Here is a 22,348-nt window from a genome sequence, read left to right on the forward strand (position 1 = left end):
AGTGCTTGAGCTACAGACATACCAGACGGCTCTATGAGCAGCTGTAGAAAAAACGCGCTGAATAAGTGTGAAAAGTGTTTTGGTCAGGAAGTCTGGCATTTTCCATCTCATGATACATTAAGCACATGCTCAAAAACCACAAAACAGGGAAGCACTCCCACGTTACATGATACTTGACTGGCTGGTTTCTATTGAGCCAAACACACTGTTATATGTCTAAATGTTCACGTGCCAGTGTCATCAGCTCATGCATGGAATCAGCTCATGTTATCAGCTCATGCATGGAAAGTGGAAATCTTTCATGCAAAGAGTCCTTTCTTGCGTAGGCTGTGGTCATCTCTCCAGTGTGCTATCTGGGGAATTGAAGTAAACAACCTGTCCTTCCAGTTGAGCTACAAAGGCTGACACAGACCCAGCATTCATTAGCCAGCCAACAAATGTGTTGCTACATTTATTAATTTATAAATAAATACCCAATTGTGCCGCATGGAGAGTAAAGCATATAGTGCACTACTTGTTGAAAAAGCAAACAGGTCATGGATGCTTGCTTCCTCTGTGGTGACCGGTGTCTGTGTCTGTGTGTCTCTGTATGTGTGTGTGTGTGTGTGTGTGTGTGAGACGCAAGGCCTTTGAGAGACAGCAGGAAAACCACAAAATATGTCCCCACGTCTTCCTCTTTCAACACAAAGTGCAGCTGCACACATCACACTGTTGCACAGACCAGACTGCAGTGCTGTAGCGTCAAATCAACGTCGATACTAACAGTGAACCTCCTGGCTTCAGGTGTTTCATATGGGCCAAGCCTTCGGGTGTGGCTTTATGTGTACACACACTTTCTCTTTTGTGATTTTTTTTTGCGTTGCGTAGTCACCCAGGTGTGGCTCTTGTGTGTAAGTGTGGTGTGTTAAGGTTTTGCCTTGGGACGGACTCGGAGACCCGGGATGGATTCTCATGTCCACATGTGGCCATTCTCTCTCCTGCTGGGACTGCTGGGACTGCTTCAGACAGGTAAGACCACACACATGCGGACAGACAGAGAGAGACACAGACTCTCTCTCACACACACACACACGCACACACACACACACACACAAAACTCTCTCTCTCTCACGCACACGCACACACACACTGTGCCGTATGAAAGCCTATATACAGATACTGTGGTAAACAAGTTAAAATTGTCACAACAACCTTTTGTTTTATCATGGTATGTGGGTATGTAGGCCTACAGGTAAGCAGAGGTAAATTCCATCATGGCTCACATATGTATTAAGAAGTGTATGATATGGTCTCTAACATCCTAAATAGCCTAAATATATGATGGTTAGTTATCTCAAATCATATTAAATTGAACAGAAAAGCTTCATAGGCTTTATGTAGCAAGTCAGTGCATAATAAACGCAACAACTCTAGCCTGTGAAAGAGAAATAGGTATCACCATGGTAACAAATATTGCTTTATAAAAGTCCTATTTAAATAATTTTGAGCAGCAAACGGACACACGTTTCAGTTAGATTTAAGCATGCTCTATGGCTTCTACAGATACACTGCAATTAATAGACCTACTTCATTAACATGCAGTGCAATGTATACTTGTGTGAAGGAACTGAAACAAATGTGAAGCTGTCTGATAAGGAAGAACTAAACTCTATTACTTTATCTTTTAAATCCCTATTTAAGTGTGTCGTTTGTCCTATGAGGGCTGTTTTTCTTTCCAAGAGTGTCTGGGTATCTCTGGACTGGGGAAATGGACTCCTTTCTCCTTATTCACATTTGGTTTCAATTGATTTGCACAAGAATGCACATCTTCACCTTTGCAGATTTCTGATGATGGAGAAAAACAAAGTTGAGGAAGGATAACTAGGCTTGTGCTAGAAACTAAACAATCATAGCTATACCTTTCCTTCGAAAACTTCACCTGCCACAATCATAGCTATACATCTCCCTCCAAAACTTCACCTGCCACAATCATAGCTATACCTCTCCCTCCAAAACTTCACCTGCCACAATCATAGCTATACCTCTCCTTCGAAAACTTCACCTGCCACAAACATTTTCCTGTTATCAGGCCGTGCATAGAGTCAGTAAGTGGCTAGATGCCAAATTACTTTTCCTGTACAGACAGGGTGTTCAAATCGCATTGCTCTGATGAAGGCCAACTCGGCCAAAACACGCATGGGCATGTTTAAGTAGCCAAATAAAAAATAATTTTTCACATGCATCCTTCTTGAGTGCCTCGGATTTGTCTTATTAGGGGTCCGAGCAGCGTAGCTGCAGAACCCCTATTGTTTCTGTACCGTTCATTTTTGGCCAAAATTCTGTAAAAGTCATACTGCAGCCTAAACCGTAACTCCAAAACTCTTAAAATTTTCAGGTATGGTTAAAAATACCCCCCTCTTCCCATAACCCAAAATTTGGGGTACTGCACCCAAAGGTGGCGCTATTGGTAAAAAAAGTTAATTATGCTAATTTCTCCTTACCAGATTGACCTAAACTCAAAATTCTTTCATAATATTAATCTCTAAACTCAGATGCATCTTTTTCACCCTGGTCTTATGGTCTACAAATGTTTACTTTTGCCACAATTTCAGAGAAAAGCCAAACATCATAAAAAGTTTCACAGGCTTCAAAAATTATCAAATCTTCACCAAAATTCTCACAGACAATGTTTAGACAAAGCCTCACAAAATGTATCAAAAGAATTTGGATATGTTGTTCCATTTCAGAGATATAGAACAATAAAGTTCAACCACTCAGCCCATTTCTCTTATATCACCTATATTCCTATATGAGTATTTTTTTTGGAGAACAACCATACAACCATCATTATGTGGATACCATTAACAGTGCACATTTTCAGATCTGTACTCTTTTTTATAAAGCCCTTAATTCTATTGTCAAATGTATGCTAGGAATTTTCTTGATATTGTGTGTTTGCCAACACACATTTTCACCATGTGAATGTGACTGCGAAATATGTAGTCAGTGGCTCAGTGGGATAATGCCTAGTGCTGGTGTTTGTTAGGTTGAGAGTTTGAATCCCCGGTAGTCAGTGTTGGGCAAGTTACTTCAAAATCGTAATGTACTATGCATTACTTATTACTGTCATTTCAAAGTAATTTGTTACATTATAATATTACTGTCTCTGAATTGTAAGGCATTACACTACTATTGCATTACTTTTAAGTTACTTTCACCAAAATATCTAGAAATATGGATTTGCCATTCTAAATGCAGTTTATTACGCTCAATGCAGCTTGCTCTTCCAATGGAGGGAGATGTGGTATAGCATAATGACTGAGCTAGGCTTAAGGCAACAGTAGAATGCAATAGGCGCAGTGCTCATAATGCAATACAAGGAACAATCATAGTCAGAATTTTGTTAAAAACCGACAAAAGGTCAAAGTCTGGTAAATTGTGATAGAAATACTGTAACTTTAAGGCCTAGGCCTACTCATTAAAATCAATAGAGAGCCTACTATATTGTAAATCAAAGATTAAAGAAACCGTATGTAAGATTGTGGCCAAAACGGGTACTACAATCACTTTCAAATTACTGTAGAGCGGTGTATCCCCTTCCCCTCCCCTCTGACTGGCAGAGTTGGCAACCGGATGACGAAACACTACTGACTTTGTGATTAGTAGATAGGTGGAGGGTGGCGCATTAGGCCAAAACACAACATGACAACATCAACATTAGTTGAGGGCTGCAACTTCACTTTTTAAATGACAATATCCTGGCCAGACTACTGTTGTCAGTGATATAAGTATTTGAAATGAACATGATTTCTTAATGTCTAGTGACATATCAGGGCAATTTTATGATTAATTGAAATACATTTTTTACATACGGTTCCTTTAATAAAGACATGTCAAGATGGTGGCCTGCTGGCCATTTCGGTGCCCTAAGTGAGTGGCTTTGAGTGAGTGACATTTAAATGATTACTCAAACACCTAAAGTAAAATAAAAGGCCTATTATTTACAGACCATTACTGTGTATTTTTAAACATTAATTTCTGAAGAAATGCTGTTTTACTTATAAATGGGGCACTGTCACTTTAAGAGCATTGATCTTTACGTTGTCATAATGCCCTTTTGCCAGCTCTTGTTTACAAGCCTTATTTGTTTGAGTTACATTGATAGCACAATATTAACAATAATATGCACAATGTTAAGTTGTTTTAAGCAACCTTCATTGCTTTGGAAATGGAAGTATGCAATGACATGTTGCTTCACATTTCGTTTTGTGAATGCAAGTGAATTATGAGCCTGGTATCCACCTAGCTATCGACTCAGCATATCATGTGCTTCATGTAGCCTAAATGCTTGGAAAACGAATGATTGAAGACCTTTCAAACTTCCATGTAACATCGTGTTAGTGCATTTTGACATTGTAAACGTTATTGATGAAGAGTGAAACGCAGTTTGCAGTAAAGCTACTATTCATTGGTTACATTTGGGTGCCCCCTCTGTCCTTTGGTGCCCAACGCAAAGTGCGTGATGCGCGTGGTGGGAGCGGTGGCACTGCCAGGCTACACAATCTTTTTCTGCATTTCTATCCCTTTATTCTCTTCAATTCAAGTTCACAGCACAAAGCTGACATGCACAACAGCATAGTTTGTGTTTTATCAAGAATCAAAAAGATTAGCGTGGCACTACTTTAGATGTTTCATTAATTTACTTGTGCTATTTCGCGACCTGAGAGATCTTTCGGTTTCGCACACAAAGTGCACTAACTATTATGTTGTTCATAGCCTTGTCTCTGACAAGCTGAAAATAATGAGCGTAGGCTTATGTCCATCCCGCAAATAGAGTCCGCCTGCGAGTCTGCTGCAGCCACAGTCATATTCAACCAGTATCAGGAGATAACGTTCCACTGTTTTGCGCGGATTTTTTCTCCTCTGTTGTTCTCGCGTGGTGTTTGCGAATATGTATCAAAACAAAACAAGCGCTTAATTTTGGGTTAAACTGCATTGTAACGCGCGTTACTGAAGTTTGTACCGAGTAAATATTACCCAATTTTTTTTGTAATGCCTTACATTACCGCGTTACCGCAAACAGTAATATATTACAGTAATTACATTACTTTTGTAACGCATTACTCCCAACACTGCCGGTAGTGCTTTAGGCTCTAGCTTGAATACTATTGGTTATTGAAGATTCACACCATTGAACAGCACCTGAATGACATCAGGCAATCAACATACACAGTCATTAGTTGCCAAGAATCAGAATGGCGAGACACTCTGACATTTAGGGGAACTTCTTTGTTTACTATTTTTCCTTCATCATTAAGTCTATCATATTTATATTTCATCCATTAGTGTTCTTCTCTACAAATGTCTAATTGCCCCAGAATTTCAAAAAGATTTCAGGTGTATCTTTCAGGAAAGCCCTTCATTTTATTGTCAAATGTATGCTTGGAGTTTTTCTTGTGTGTTTACCAACACACATTTTCACCATGTGAATGTGACTGCCCAATTTATATGATTGTTAGTGGCTCAGTGGGATAATGCCTTGTACTGGTGTTTCTTAGGTTGGGTGTTCGAATCCCACTTGAAGCATTAGTGTTCAAATGCTGTTGGGTTGTGGAGGTTAGCATACTAGAATAGAATGCTGTTGGGTTGTGGAGGTTAGCACACTATAACATTACAGCTACTTGTCAATATGGACTTGTAGTGCAAGGCAAGTATAACTGTATAATTATAGGCTGTTTATCTTATTGACTCCAACACAGAACCCACCCACCCTTCACCTACCACCACAAATACAATTCAATTCTCTGGGAAACACTGCCTTCCATTATCAAACCCTATCCACGACAAATAAATAGTCCTGTAGAATCAAGTATTGTTAGAATACTATTGGGTTGTAGAGATTAGCACACTAGAATAGGGTACTGTTAGAATACTGTTGGGTTGTGGTGGTTAGCATACTACAATAGAGTATTGTTAGAATACTGTTGGTGAAAAGACTCCCTAAGTTTATATATATATATATATATATATATATATATATATATATAAAAATTTACACTTAAATCTGCACAAAGTCCTTGAGGTGAAAGTGCTGTGGAGAAATTGCAGGATTGTTTGGCTCTGCCACCTAACCACGCCCAGTTTACCTGCTGGAAAACCCTGTAGCTCTGGAGCAGGGGCTCAGACCAGGATAAATTGTTTGCTCGCCGTCAGTTCACTCTTTTGTTCATTTCAACCCAGCACTCCAGTGTGTCCTGCTTTGTGTGTGTCTTTGAGTTAACGTAAGTCATCACTTTAATGACCCTCACTATGACTTTTGTGATGTTTATCAGTTTGTAGAGTAGCTCTGCCATCATGTGTAAAGTTAAAGTCTTTGTTTGTTGGTTTGGTGTGTTGGAGTCCCATGTGAGAGATGCATGTGAGAGATGATTAGATGATGTTGGTTGACTTGGGATGTCAAGTATTGTTTAGTTGTACCTTATATAGCCATATGATTTCAGTTTATTGTTGTGAGTTGGGGTCTGTACTGATTTACCCCATTTCACTGATTACTTCATTTTCTGTTTGTTTCCTCTTTGATGCAGCACACATACAAGTAAAGAACAAAAGAACAGATGATTTGAAACTCAAATAAAGTTCACTTGTGTTGCACCAAAACCTGCCATCCCCGTGTCATCACTCCATACCATTGAGCCTTCTGACCAAGGCTCTGCCTGCTTGCCACACACTCGCACTACCTCGACCCACATCGCCCCCTACAGTTCCTATAGAATAGAATACTGTTGGGTTGTGGAGGTTAGCACACTATAATGTTACAGCACAGGGTAATCCTAATTTTATGGATCAAATTTATTCCAATCCAACTCAAAAGTTTTGAACAACACAAAGGTTTTATCCTGATCAAAACCAAGAACAGATTATGTGATCTAATCAAGATTTGAAATTCGATAGCCGAAATCCGGTAACTGAAATCCGATAATTGAAATCCAATCACGTTTTTTTGAACAATTGGGCCCAAACAATCGAAACATATGTAAACTAAAAAGCTATGCTACCTCATGTTCATTTTGCTCGGACCCCATTAAATCACCGCTTGCGGTTCTATTTCTTTACTAAATCTGGAATCCCTGCACCGAAGAGCACCAAAAAGCACTCCAAACAGACCTGTTTTTTCTGACTTAGTACACACTGATGTACTGTTTATCTTCACCTTTGTGTCTTTGTGTGTCAAGACTTTTCCCCCACTATGAAAAAGGCACTAAAGAGAAGTGAGAGACTCTTGGTTAAGAAGTGTTATACCACTAGATGTCATCACAAGATGTACGATCACAAAAACGTGCTTCTCAAAGAAGCGTAGACTTGTGATATAGTGGGAACCAACTGTGTCCTCAATTGTTCGTGAGTGAGCTGTGAGTACTTCTAAGTTTATGTGCTATTTAGTCCTGCATTTGCTCACATCACTGCATTTTGCTACAGTATTGTCAAGTACAGACTGTCAAATGACAGTTGATAAGGGTTCATGAAAGGATAAGCAATATGTTTATTTATAACTACTAGATATGAAAGTATTACAAAATTATGCATTTGAGTGATCAGCATTGTTAGTTAGGAGATGGGGGTGTTAATTCTGCTCCAGATTCAAATCACATCCGGTATTTAAAGGGCTCATGCTAAAAAATTCAGCATGTTGGCTTCAAAAGAGGATATCGCTACCTTAGAATAAAAAGGTTTTATCGAACATTTTTGTCAAAATGGAGTTATTTACATATTTTTATTCTTTGAAAGTGTCTTAAGTTCAGATGAGGTGTTTCTTAAAGTTGTGTACATATTTGGACTTTATATCAAAAAGAACTTGTTCCATTTACCATGTAACTCTATGTAATTCTAAAACTTTGAAGCTCAATATCTCAGAACTACTCAAAACGCAGATAGAACCTTGTTATTCTAAGGTAGCGATATGTCGATGTGACTAAGGGGTGTACTAGACAAACCGACTGTTCCCTTCTCTGCCTGCAGTGGTAATAGAAAGAAAATGGTTATAGAGCACAGTCGAATTATAAAAGCACAACACTTCTACATCACAACTGTTCTCATTATGCTCCTTCCCCTGTTAACCTGAGTTGGCCAATCAGATCAATTACGCTTGTAAAATTTCATGTCAAAATAAAAGCTGAGCTACAGTACAGTCTTTTCCCCTCCTATAGCATGCTAGAACATAATGACATAAACAAACCAAGGTAGTTTACAATAATTAAAAAAACTTGCAGATTTTGCAAAAGCATATTGTTATAAAATGTTTAAAGCATGACATCTTAAACGTAGTGGCAATAACAGTTTGTTGCTTTCCAATGCCTCTGAGCCGGAGTCCCATTGGAAATCTGCCTTCCAATCAATTTAGTTTTTACCTGGTTACCCCCTACAGCCTACACAGGGACTATTGAAACAACATAGCAAAATAACTTATAAATTAATTAAAATAGTTGAATGTGTTATAATAACTAGACAAACAATTCTATTAGGCCTACAATTACTTCAAAACAAAGTCATTCTGCCAAAGTTAATTTGTGTGCTTCCCAATTTTCTATTGAAGTGACAAGATGATAGTGCTCCTGACTGAACTACATAATTAACAAATGGATTCTAAAAGCAGTTGTTCTGATGATCATTTGCTTTCCTGTGTAGATGTTGGCCAGGCACAGCGTATGGTGACGATCCAGGACGGCCCGCTGTACCGAGTCAAGGGCTTCCACGTCGCCATTACCTGCAGCGTCAGCGGCTTCAAGGGCAAGGCTGAGCAGGACTTCGGCTTCTCGGCCTACCGGGCCACCCGGCCTGACCAGGAGATCCAGATCATCAGCACAGAGGATGCCGGCTTCACCTTCGCTGTCTTCTCGAAACGAGTCAGAGGCAAGGACATCTGGATCGAGAGGCTGTCCGGGTCATCGGTCGTCTTCCACATCAACAATGCTCTTCTGGAGGATACTGCGGAGATCGAGTGTCATACCCCGAACACAGATGGAGCCTATTTTGGAACCTACAGTGCTAAAACATCACTGCATGGTGGGTTATCTAAAACCATTATTTATATAGCAAGCAGCTTTTGCAAAGTATTGCGATATAAGCTTTTGTTTTTTTTAAACAGAACAAAAGCAGAGAGAAATGTTATCATATATCGCACTCCACATCCGTGCAGCTCAGTCTCTAAATGTTTTTAAGTCTCTTTTAAAGACCCACCTCTTTTCACTTGCCTTTGGCTAGTGTCTCCCTTTATGCCCCAGTGTTTAGTTTTAAATGTTCTTTTTTCTGCATTTCTTAATTTATTTTAACTGTAGCCCTTTTTGTTTTGTGCCTTCCTGTTTTTATTTATTGCACTTTATTGTGAAGCACTTTGGTGCGGCTAAGCCGTCTGTAAAATCGCTTTATAAATAAAATTGACATTGACATTGACATCGAGTATAATATACCAAAGTATGCAAAACCAAAAGTAACCATGACTTATTTAACATGCAATGACAATGACTCATGGTAACTTACACTGTTATGCAAAGTTCGCTTTTCCTACTATGTGCACAGACACACTGGCCTGACAAAGCTTGTTCAGCTGAAAATATTACAATTTAATTTAAATGAAATTCAAGTAGTCAACAAGGAACCAATTCAAGTGTCTGTACCCCACCCCACATGGTACACTAAGACAGTGAATAAATAACAAAACCTGACCACAGCATCACATGACTTTTTATTGAGAATGAACAACCCGTTTTGCAGTCCTGCTTCCTCAGAATGCAGCGTGTCTGGTCAGTTTGTGCTTTAAATTCAGACGTTCCTGCTATACCAACCAGCATCGTTGTATGTATCCACTGTGCACAGAGATTTCTGTTTAATTAATAAATAGCATTTCACTGATCACTGTTCCATATACAGTGGTGGAGGATACCCTGAACGCCATCTATTCTGGACCCAGCTCCGTGCCTCTGTTTGAGGGGGACACCCTTCAGCTGGAGTGCCATGCCTCCAGCCAAACCTTCCAGCATACCCACTTGTCTGTCACCTGGCTTCTCCATGGCAACGGTGAAGCCGAACCCCGCCCCATCATCAGCCTGGATCGTGATCTGACGGTGCGGCCGGGGGCTGGCTACGAGGAGCGCTACAAGTCGAGGCAGGTGGTGATGGAGAAGGTGGAGGAGACCTGGTACCAGCTGCGCATGGTCAAGCTGCAGCAGGGTGACCAGGGCAGGATCTTCTGCCGGGTCCAGGAGTGGATACAGGACCCCGACCGCTCCTGGGTCAACGTCGCCGAACGAGACACTCAAGCTGCCGACGTGGCCGTCAAAGCTGTCGGTGAGTTTGTGCTGTGCTGATTGTGTCTTTAAGATAAAAACATGTTCGGTGACCTCTGTGCAACAGTGTGAAGTGATTCTGCTTTAGGAAGTGCATCTGTGGTTGTCATGGCATATCTGACTAAAATGGGTTGTCATCTTACCACTTCCTGTCTCACCAGACGTAGCTGCAGACTCGTTCGCCGCTCACATCGATGTGGCCAAGGCTGACCTCCAGGAGGGCGAGGCTGTGGAGGTGCGCTGCAGCGTTCAAACCCAGAAGCTTCCGGAACTCTTCTTCACCGTGGCCTGGTTCAAGGGTGAGCAGGAGCTGGTGCGCCTGGGGCCGCGGGGAAGACTGACCGTTGCTTCAGCATACGAGAGGAGAGAACGTGAGGGCGAGCTACGGGCGGCCAAGACCACGGAGAAGGACTACCTGCTGACCCTGCGGCCAGTCAGGGCGGAGGACCAGGGGGCATACCAGTGTCGGGTGTGGCTGGAACAGAGGAGCTCCAGTGGGGTGTTCAGCCAGGGTCAGAGCGAGCAGTCTCAGCCCCAGCAGGTCACCATCACTGCTAAAGGTCAGAAGCCAATTCAGCATGTAAACATTTAATATCAAAATAAAAGCTCAGTGGCAAAATCAGCCTATTTTTTTGCTATATGTTTCTCAGAGCATGCAAGAACATCACGAGAAGAACAAGTAAAAGGTTGTATCAGCGATGGCGGGGTAACGTCACTTCTGTTGATGTTCAAACAAAACAGAGAGCTAGCTCGCTACTCCCTCCCCCTCCCTCCCATGCAATTGAAACTCTCCTGAATGCGCATCTCGTCGGTTATTGGTTGGAACATTTTATTTTGCCTTTGAGTGTTTGGCAACACTTGATGTTAGCAATTGATTTTGTGTGCAGATCTCAGAGCCTAGTTTGCCTACAAAGACGCGTTTTTTTGACGGCCTGCTAATGGGACGGGCAGTTAGCGGATCTTTAGGAAAGATTAGATGAATGTGATCATTTATATTTGGGGCTTTTTTGGGCCTGCAATCGCTAATACAACCTTTAAGGCATTTTTTTGACGAAGAAAAACAATCTTGCTGACTTTACAAAAGCACCCAAAGGGCATGTTATAAAATAATTTAAATGAGTATGGCATGGCTCCTTTAATATAATTTCACAAGTCACTATCAGTCACTCCTGTAATGCATATCTACAGTACAAACAATTCTACAGTGTGCATGTATACCTTTTACTAAATGTTCACAGTAATTTGCAGAAGCTTACATTACTTGTTTGAGACCACAGACATGCTATTTGGAGAAATGTTGAGATAAGGGAATGCATTCAAATACATTCTAATTAGTTTGAACCTGTCAGTCTGGGAACCTTGTGAGCAATAGCACAAAAAACATTTGCTCTTCCCTTTCCTAGCGAGTGGACTGAGGGTCTCCATGGTGCCGAGCCTGAGTGTCACTGAGGGGGCACCGCTCACCCTGTCCTGCAACGTGTCCGGGCCACACGGCGAGCTCTCTGTCGCCTGGCGACACAGGACGGACTCACAGGGCAGCTCGTTCAGCGATGTCGTCAGCCTGAGCCGTGAGGGCGTGATGGAACTGGGCACCCAGTTCAGTCAGCGGCCAGCGTTGCGGACGTTCCGAATGGCCGATGGCACCATCGTCCTGGAGATGGGCAAGGCCGGTGTTGCGGACGCCGGCGTCTACGAGTGCACCGTGTCCGAGTGGAGCAGGGACAGTGGCGGAGAGGTCAAGAAAACGGTCAGCCCATCGCAGGAGTGCTCTGTCCAAGTGACGACACTTGGTATGTGAAATATTCTCAAACACTAACCAATGTTAATAAATACCTAAATAAATACATAAATAGCATCAATAACCACCCATAGTTATGCTGTATGTTGATGTTGACAGTGTTTTTTTTTTCAACCAAGTAGAGATTTTATGCATAGCACCATTTCATGCCCTTATGATACCTGATGTTTTCCCTTAGATGAATTGGTAAAAGTGGGCTTGAAAAGTCGTACTAACGAAGTGGAGGTGAACAAAGAGATCAGGCTTCTGTGTGATGTGAGGGCCCCCAAAGTGCCTCTGTCTGTGACCTGGCTGTACCTACAAACTCCATCCTCCAAGCCAAAGACCGTGGTGTCGTTGCTCCACACGGGGGATGTGATCTGGGGCAGAGAGCGGGACGGGTACCAGCTCAGCACCATCGTGAGCGCGGAACACACGCAGTACATGCTGGTCATGACCAAGGCCAGCCTCCGCAACAGCGGCCTCTACAGGTGTGAAGTGGGCGCTTACTTGGGGCTAACGCAGAGAGCCAACAAGCCATCATACCCTCTGGGAGTACAAGTACGAAAGCCAGGTACAATGTGAAAGCTTCATTCAGGAAGTTATTTGTAAAACAACATTCAGGAAGTATGCAATGTGATGCAAAGTTTGTGTATCTTTTTTTGCTCTTTAGAATGATAATCATTCATTCTTCTCTTTATTGCAGCAAGCACGTTATCAGTCACCCCCTCCCCTCCCCAGAGAAGCGTCGTCAACTCTGACATCCAGGTGTCGTGCACGGTTGGCAAGGCAACCTCCAACTCCTCCCGCTTTAACGTCACCTGGCATGTGGGCGGCCGTGCGGTCGCTGGCAGTGACCGTGACGGCGTTGTGATGCTCCACGACGCGGGCAAGAGGACGGGCATGAGCACGCTCCCGGGGCCGACCTTCCAGCTGGCGCTACGGCAGACAGGTGCCAGTGACAGTGGCATCTACATGTGCCAGGTGCAGGAGTGGCTCCAGGACCCCTCTGGGGTGTGGTACTCCCTCCCGTCCCAGAACGCTACCGTGGACGTGACGATCAGCGAAAAACGTACGTAGTGCACGCTCAGGTAAAAGTGTTGTTTAGCCTGCAGTGTAGGACCCAATCTTTACTTACCACACAAAGAATATAGGACACCCAATAACACAACAGCATGTGCACTTGGATGCACAATCACACAGACAAAGTCTGACAAGGCACAGAGGGAACATGAGGGTTTAAATACACTGGGCTAACAGGACACTGGTGAAGTCAATAAACACATGACCAGTGACAGGACTAGACACAGGCGAGAGGCGGAGACAGGAAACACAGGAAGAGTAAACACATGAAGAGAGTAAACACATGAAGAGAGTAAACACATGAAGAGTAAACACAGGAAGAGTAAACACAGGAAGAGTAAACACATGAAGAGTAAACACAGGAGCACATGGCCACAGGACACAGGAAGTAAACAAAGGAGACATGATGGAATACAAAATCAAGATACAGACAGGGAAAACAGGACAAGACAGGACAAGACCCTTACAGTTGGGGTGGTGATAAAACCCAAACTGGGAGCAGACGCAAAGTGATTACAGGATGCCTGTATTCAGACTCACCAAGAAAAAGAATAACAAAATCATGTCTGAGAAATGAGACCTTTCTCATTCCAGCAAGCACAAACATCCAAAGAATCGGAAATCGGGTGGTGGGCCAAAAACTAAAGATAAGACAAGATAACTATAAAGAAAGTCTGCACACCAATCGCCCCCAAGCAAATATATTATTTAAATTTGTGGTTTGTTATGGTCTTCAAATTTGTTTTTATGGTGTGTGGTCAAGGGAAGGACAGACGAACCGGTCATTCTGCTGACTCATGCCATTGCACTGTAGCAGAATGAGCTCCCACTGCAGCTTTTGTTTCCTCTGTTCCTCTGTCTCACTTCTGCTTTTGTGAGAATGAGGTTGAATTTATGAGTGATGTGAGAACTTTGAGCCATCATGTCACCCTCAATGATTCTTGTTAGTTCTTGTCCAGCGCTGCCATTTCTAATTGACTGAAATGAGTCTTATAATCCGGTTCAGACTTTGTGCTCCGTGAGGCACTTTCAAAGCCTATGGTAAACAACAACAATACTAACACCGGTATGGTGGATATAAGAGATAAGAATTACAGCATAAAAATTACAAGTATTTGCTAATAAGGACAGCAAGGCAAATAGATAGATGACAGGCATAATATACTGTAGTACAGTCTGGTTATTAACAAAGATCAACGTCTTCCTCTGTCACTTCAGCCAGTGATTTCCGTACAGACGAAACCATCACTCACAAAGATGAACGTGAAGGAGGACAGGTTGACCTCACCTGCAGCATAATCTCTGGAGTGGACGACCCATCCTCCCACCTCTCCCTGACCTGGTACTTCCAGAGCTCCAGCCCAGGACCCGACTCCTCCACCCTGACCCTTCTCACGTACAGCCAGCAGGGAGGCCTGACGTACGGGGACAGCCCTGCTGCTCTGCAGACCAGGCTCCGGTTCTCCAGAACCAACCCGAAAACCTTCCGCCTGACCGTGGCCAACGTGGCACCGGGTGACAGCGGGCAGTACTGGTGTGGGGTGGAGCAGTATCAGCACGGGTGCACTGGGGTCTGGGAGAAGAAGGGCTCTCGCCAAACAGGGGTCACCCATGTCACTGTAGAGCCCATAGGTAGGTCCTCTTGGATTTGTCTCATAATCTTCATCTACCTAAAATGTACTTGACCTTTAGTCAGTATGTGAAATAGCATGCACTGTGTATCGAGCATTATGTAGAATGCATATTATGAAGTGACAAATGACATATGCATAAACCTATGGAGATAGCATATAGCAATAACTACAGTATATAATATAATATATACCTTTATAACTATATAATAACATATAGCAATAACTGAATATTTTTCTTATCTTTGCTGTATAACTATAATAATATTTAGCAATTACTGAATATTTTCCTTATCTTATCTTTGCTTTATAACTATATAATAACATGTAGCAATAACTGAATATTTTCCTTATCTTATCTTTGCTTTATAACTATATAATAACATATAGCAATAACTGAATATTTTCCTTATCTTAGCTTTATAACTATATAATAACATATAGCAATAACTGAATATTTTCCTTATCTTTGCTTTATAACTATATAATAACATATAGCAATAACTGAATATTTTCCTTATCTTAGCTTTATAACTATATAATAACATATAGCAATAACTGAATATTTTCCTTATCTTTGCTTTATAACTATAATTATATAGTTATAAAGCAAAGATAAGGAAAATATTCAGTTATTGCTATATGTTATTAAACATATAGCAATAACTGAATATTTTCCTTATCTTATCTTTGCTTTATAACTATATAATAACATATAGCAATAACTGAATATTTTCCTTATCTTATCTTTGCTTTATAACTATATAATAACATATAGCAATAACTGAATATTTTCCTTATCTTATCTTAGCTTTATAACTATATAATAACATATAGCAATAACTGAATATTTTCCTTATCTTAGCTTTATAACTATATAATAACATATAGCAATAACTGAATATTTTCCTTATCTTATCTTTGCTTCGAAACTTGTTATGCCACACAGCGGCCTCACTGTCCCTTCAGAAGACCACCAAGAGCGTGACTACTAAGCCCATGAGCAGATTCGACGTGGACTGTCTTGTCGAATCCCGTTCTAGCGACCGGTCGGTCTTTGAGGTAATCTGGTCTAGAACCCAGGACGAAGGCAGGACCCAAATGGTCTTCAATGCCAGTCGGGACGGTACCTTCCGCGCTCTGGACTCACGGGCAGGTGGCATGATGTTCAGGCGTCCCACTCCCATGCACTTCGTCCTCACGTACCAAAATGTGGGACCCTCAGAAGTGGGCAGCTATTCCTGCCATGTGACAGAATGGCTGCTAATGCCTGGCAACCGCTGGAGGAAACTGGCTGAGGACCGGTCCGGAGAGCTCAATGTAAACATCCAAATGGAAGGTAGAAACAAAACATAAACACATACCACATTTCTACTTGAATGAAAGTGCCTCAAGCATAAGGCTTTTTACCTGAATTGATGTCATGTAAGATCAACAAAAGTTCATTAATGTTTGCTTATGTCATGTGTCATGTGTCATGTTCTTAACACTTAGGTTATGTTTAGTCATGGGTTATGATATAAATGTACAACAGAATTATTGTAGGCCTACTACTACAAAACCTTGTATTAAGCGAGAGGATAAAAGTATGTATTAGTTTTATGGTAATATTATGCACTCTCATGGTATTGCATGTCATTCGATGCTAAACCATCTCTCTTTATCTGTGTCATTCTATCTGCCCAAAGTTAAAAGTAATTTCAGCATGAACAAGACACCAAGGGACCATAGAGTGGCCGAGGGTCAGAGATTGGACCTTGAGTGCAGTGTGGGGACTGAGGGCTCTGACCCATCCTCCTCCATCTACACCGTCACCTGGCTGTTCCAGAGACCTGGTTCCGACGGTTCAATTCCCCTGCTGACACAGATGTTTGATGGCCACCTAAAGATCCACGAAGGATACCAGGACCGGCTCCGATTCTCACACCCCAAGAAGGACTCCTTTGTCCTGACCATCATGACAGCGGTACCCTCCGACAACGGAAAGTACCACTGCCAGGTAGAGGTTCGCCAGCACGCCTGCAATAGCGATGGCCAGTGGAGAACTGTGGCCTCTGACCAGTCGGGAGTCATCACTGTCGGTGTGCATGAGCTTGGTACGACAAACCTGTTTCCTTTACTGTCACAGTAGTGTCGTCTGAGGCCACAACATGCTTCAGTTTTCAGATCTGCTTTTTTTCATTTCAGGACACAGATGTCAGTCCTTACAGATTTCTTTTTAAAATCAGAGGGCTCTTTGATGTCATGGCAACCACTTCAAATATGGCTTCATGTTCTGCTTGCTTCTAGACTAAAATGTTTTCTTTGACCCGAAAATCAGTTTGTTTGAAGTTTTTGTGACAAGACAGTTTCACCTTAAATAACCAACACAGTTTCACAGTTTTTGTGACAAGACAGTTTCACCTTAAATAACCAACCGTTTTTTATTAACAGAGGGAAACTTGCAACTGGAAAAAAAAACCCGCAGTGTCAATGTGACTGACCTTCAGGCCGGGTTCAACGTCGATTGCAACATCATCTCAAAGTCCAGTGAGGAGTCACTTTTCGAGGTCACCTGGTTCAGAGCCGAAGACAAGAAACAAAAAGAGGCCATCTTCAGATCCACAAGGAATGGCACCTTGCAGAACTTGGACAAAGCCAGGAAGAGACTTGTGTTCGGCCGGCCGACCGTCACATTCTTCACCTTGACTGTGCCGGACGTCAATGTGACGGACAGCGGTCAGTACACCTGTGAGGTGGTGGAGTGGGTCAAGACGGCCACTAACACCTGGAAGAAGACGGTAGCAGAGTCTGAGAAGGTCACCGTTAACGTGCACATAGGTAACACGGCACCCTGCACACCTGTACTGTATGTACAGCACACACACACACACACACACACACACACACACTCATCCTCTGATGGCTGTTTGTCTCTGTGTTCCAGCTGCTCCTGTCAAAGGCTCCCCCGACGTCACGATTCCCGTGTGTGTTGTCGTCATGGTGATTTTGGCCGGGGCTTTGGTATTTCTGGCCGTGATGTTACGCAAGGCAACCAAATCTCAGAAAGTCAACAAGAACTCCCTTTGGGCCGAGAGCAACCCTCTGAAGCCAACAGCAGAGGCCTGAGAGGCTCGACGGGGCGCGAGATGCTGAAGACCAGGCCCAAAGCTTTTTAAGACACGGGGCACCAAAGGCAGAAGCAGCGATGTGAAGTGTGGAAAGCTTGCTCTTATCTCAGAGGTGCACACAGGGTACCTTTCCTTTCCCACGCGACTTCTGCTTGCCTTCTCAAACTGTGGCTTGCAACAACAACTTTGCACCACTTTTCTTTTTAATCAGAAAACATATTTTAATATTTGCTCCTGTGGAGAACATCAGTGTTATGACGTACAATTACCAAAGAATTAGGAGAATGGGGAAGTGAAATTGCGGAAGGAGTTGCCACAGCATTTCAGATGATATTTATCACAGTTTGTGCCATGGACTGTGGAGAATAGTGCCTTATGCTAGCGTTGCCTTGTGATTTTGAAACCATTGCATTTCATCATACACCCCCCCCCCCTCCTCCATCTCTCTCTGTCTACTTGGGGGGAACTAAGACTGCTGTGATAATCTCCATCACCACCAAGGCTGCAGTTGAAGGATAGCAGGATGCAGCACTTTCTCAGATGAGTTATGTGTGTCCTTCCCCTAACTTTGAAGTGCACTTGTTTTTTTATGTTCATCCCCAAGTTGTGCAAGGTGCTGCTGTAAAGAAGAAAGTGGGTAAAACTTGCTGTGAGGTGGCAGAAGTAGTATACCATATCAGTACAGAAGTAGTATACCATACCATATGCCTAATTGCCTATGGCATTTTGGGTGCTAGTTAGCGAAGAGGCGAAGTATTTCTCAGATTATTATTTACTGTGTAGAGAGACAACGAATCAAAAAGAATATGTCTGAAGAACTTTAACTTAATGCTTGTGTCTGTGATTTAGAAGTGTCCCGTTACTTTTATCAGTCCTAATGATCTTTTATAATGACTCATGCCTCAGATACTTTCTAAATACCTCAGTTAAAAAATAAAATAAATAAAAACAGCAAACAGCGCCAAAGTGCAGTGCACACAAACTTTTGGTGTCATTTTGGTGCTCTGTGTAACAGACGTATTCAAACGTATGAGTGGAATAAGGATAAGATTTATGAACTATGTTTTCTGTTTGTGTGGTTTAAGAGCTGCTACTTAAGAGATTTGTATGACCTTCTTTCATTCTGAGTTGCTTTATTGCCTATTGTTCTTATCTTTATACAGCATACCGTAGATACTTGTTGCTTAAGTTTTATTTTTATTTTCCTTTGCATAGTCTATTTTTTTACTAAGATTTGAAGAGTAGAAATATGTGCACATGATCCTTAAAACATAATTTGTACCAAATACTGTTAATGACAATTAAAACATCTTTGTCAATGCCATAAGCGTTTGATAGAATTACTTTGTTTTGTGCAAAAGAAGTCCATACCCCCTTCTCACAGTGCACCAGTAGCTGATGGATTTGTGTTGCGTGATTGAGATACATTGACTGACGGCTCTTACAAAGCAGGAAGTTGATTGTGGTGATAGTTGGCTGCCTGTTTCCGTTTGACTGTCACCACACTCATGCTCCAGGGTGCTGTGGCTGAAAAATGATGTCACATAAGCGGATACCTAGTCACGCAACCGAAAGGAAATGAACGGGACAGCAGCTTTTCTTTTGCAATTCTAGAGTAAATAACTGACTGCAGACACTTCTTCCCATTTTTTTTTAATATTCACCATTACAACTCTAATGTAAAAACAAATACGCTTTAGATGGAAGACATTCCCCCCTGGGCACCCATGTTGTTTTCTCTCACAGGCGAAGTAGCCAATCTTGTAACACTTAAATAGAAGCCCTCTGGCAAAACATAAGGCACTTATGTTCGGTCTGATGCGTTGAGGGACTCCAGTGAGGTGGGCAAACCCATTATGACCCACACCAGCAGCGCTCCAGAGGAGCCATCGCACTGAAGATCCGCTCGCTCGCCACTCCTGCGCAATTGCTGCCGCCACTCTCGTGCAAGAGGGCCTGGCCCTTGTGTTGCGTGTGTCTGGAAGCCCTTGCGTCATGCTCTGTAGCCCGGCTCATTGCTTCCCAAGGGGGGTGTGACTGGGCAAGGGGCAACAGGAGACCTGGTCTGGGGCCATCTCTCTGGTGTGTAGTGGTAATGGGGCTTTTATGTTTGGTCCTGCCGGCAGGTCACATGTTTATTCATGAGGGGGCTTTGTGTCTGTTTGCCATTTGCTTTTTTCTTGTTTGTTTATGAGGGTGCAGTGGCTCCAGTTACCGGGGTTATGGACCCCAAGACGACACAGATATGCTTTGATGCATAAAACTAAAACAAATACAACAAACACACACACAGAGACACACACACACACACACACACACTTATACTGTACACACTTGTCACACAGCCCATATCTCACACACACACAGACTGTCAGTCCTTTCAGGCTCTCATACAAATTCTGTCACCACCCCCACTCATACACACACACACTCATACACACACACACACACACACCCGTCTGACTGAGCTCGCACTCTCCTGTCTCACCTTTATGAGATGTCTCACCTTTATGAGATGTCAGAACAGTAATCCAGGCTCTCATGTTTTTTTTGTTTTGTTTTTTTCCATTGGGCCGAATTCCTCTAATGATTGCTGTTTAATGAGCACACAATGATCTGAAGCGTCCCTCTGAGTCAGCTGTCACACTCTCCTCCCTCCCGCTCTGACACCGCTGCCCGCTCATTAACTAAGCATACTGAACCTACGGGATTGGTGATTATATCCTGTTGGTCCTCCTTTGACGGCCATTGCAGCTCAAGTGTGTGTGTATGTGTATGTGTGTGTGTGTGTGTGTAGGTCTAAGGGTAGGTGAGTAGGTTTGTGTGTGTGTGTGGGGGGGGGGGGGTGGCTAAAGATAGTTGAGTGTATGTGTGTGTGTTTGTATCTGTGCCTGCGTTACGAGCCAAGAAGTCTGTCCTAGTCAGCAAGCTAAACACCGGTTTCCGTACCCAATCAGAGATCAAAAAGAACAAAGAAAGACCACAATGCTGCAAAACTTCTGCAAAAGACCACACTTGCAGTGCAGTCTGCTAGTCCCCACACGGCAATTCATTGCTGGATGGTGACTCATGATGTGATTGCATGTCTGCACCACAGGGACTCTAGCAGCAGCACATACCCCCATTTACAATTGTGCTGCTTTACATGGATCTGTAATAAGAGCTGTAATAATTTCCAATGGCTAGCTAGGCCAAGTAGCGAACAAGTGAAAGTGTGTGAGGAAGCAGAAGTGTGTGAGGTCTTAGGGGGGGTCGGGGGGGGAGGGGGTGCTGTGGGAATGCAGTGGTCTCCCACTTACAATAACTTCTCATTTTGTTTAAGGTCTTGTCCAGACAAGAGAAAGTGAAGGCATTAGCCTCTTTCTCAGATATACAGTACATTAGAAATCACCCCTAGTGAGAACCTAGGCCTCGCTCAGGCATGTTTTGCGGTGAACACAAAAACCACATATAAGGGCATCAAGGCCAAAGTGAACTATAGCCTACAGTGACGTACATAAACAGTATATGGGGGTGTGAGAGACTACTTTAGTGATTGGCACAAGAGGGACAGAAAGAGGGACAGAAAGAGGGATAATGGCGCTGGTCCATCAGAACCAAACCATCACAGAACAATGGCCACACAGAATGACCAGATAGATAGATAGATACATACATACATACATACATACATACATACATACATACATACATACATACATACATACTTACTTACTTTATTGATCCCCAAGGGGAAATTCAAGGTCTCAGTAGCAAACAGACATAACACACAACATGCACTTACAGCAGAAAGGGTAAATCACAGTGTCTGAGAGACAGTTCTTCAATCTAACAAACTGTGGCCGCTCAGTCAAGTAATCTGTAATCCAGGATACCAGGTAAGCGTCCACACCCATCTGCAGGAGCTTGTCTCCCAGCCTGAGGGGTTGGATGGTGTTAAAAGCACTTGAGAAATCAAAGAACATGATTATCACAGCACTTTTCTCCTTGTCTAGGTGAGAATGTGTCCTGTGTAGGAGATAAGTGATGGCATCGTCCACGCCCACTTTCTCCTGGTATGCAAACTGTAGCGGGTCGAGTGCATGGCGTTTTGGTTTGGTGACGGAAGTGGAATGTTCACTATGCTGTTGCACTGGTTCTGTCCCCCCTCTTTCCTCCTACTTTTAGACAGATAAATAGATTGAAAGATATTATTTATCATCCAAGGGAAATTCATATTCTCTTCCTATATGCTGCTTTGACAGGCAAGTAAATGGATTTTTTGCAAATGGCTCTCATCAGTCGCTGAGATAGAGCATCAGAGAAACTTACATTTGTTATTACAGTGCGACAAATATCACAGAGATTTGTTTTGGCTCCTCAGTGTGCCAGTGCACTGCACATTTCTGGCCCTTGTGCTGTCTACATAGCATCTTAGCCAGGGATGGG

General features: G+C 42.7%; 1 protein-coding gene across 2 annotated transcripts; it reads left to right on the forward strand.

Moving 5' to 3' along the window:
- Positions 1-552: 552 nt before the first annotated feature.
- LOC143100901 (immunoglobulin superfamily member 2-like) lies at positions 553-19,247 on the forward strand. 2 transcript variants are annotated; one of them, XM_076264485.1, is made up of 12 exons: positions 562-1,008; positions 8,662-9,039; positions 9,904-10,320; positions 10,481-10,879; positions 11,723-12,109; positions 12,296-12,670; positions 12,803-13,168; positions 14,398-14,811; positions 15,760-16,149; positions 16,499-16,906; positions 17,244-17,630; positions 17,737-19,247. In XM_076264485.1, the coding sequence occupies exons 1-12, from the start codon at positions 942-944 to the stop codon at positions 17,916-17,918; spliced, it is 4,170 nt and encodes a 1,389-aa protein (XP_076120600.1). In that variant the 5' UTR covers positions 562-941; the 3' UTR covers positions 17,919-19,247. The 2 variants fall into 2 exon arrangements, with proteins under 2 accessions (XP_076120601.1, XP_076120600.1); XM_076264486.1 differs by lacking the exons at positions 17,244-17,630; positions 17,737-19,247 and adding an exon at positions 16,998-17,237 and having other exon boundaries at positions 553-1,008.
- Positions 19,248-22,348: the final 3,101 nt, after the last annotated feature.

The sequence above is a fragment of the Alosa pseudoharengus genome, unplaced genomic scaffold, assembly GCF_046254945.1.
Source record: "Alosa pseudoharengus isolate Yale_2024_CS ecotype anadromous, Long Island Sound unplaced genomic scaffold, YU_APseudo_1.1 YU_APseudo_1.1_scf_3, whole genome shotgun sequence".
Taxonomy (NCBI): Eukaryota; Metazoa; Chordata; class Actinopteri; order Clupeiformes; family Clupeidae; genus Alosa; species Alosa pseudoharengus.

Bases quoted from the DNA above. Each gene is read 5' to 3' on its own strand.
- LOC143100901 (XM_076264485.1), top strand. From the start codon at position 942: ATGGATTCTCATGTCCACATGTGGCCATTCTCTCTCCTGCTGGGACTG. The intron at 1,009-8,661 runs GTAAGACCACAC...TTTCCTGTGTAG, and splicing joins GCTGGGACTGCTTCAGACAG to ATGTTGGCCAGGCACAGCGT. The intron at 10,880-11,722 runs GTCAGAAGCCAA...TCCCTTTCCTAG, and splicing joins GGTCACCATCACTGCTAAAG to CGAGTGGACTGAGGGTCTCC.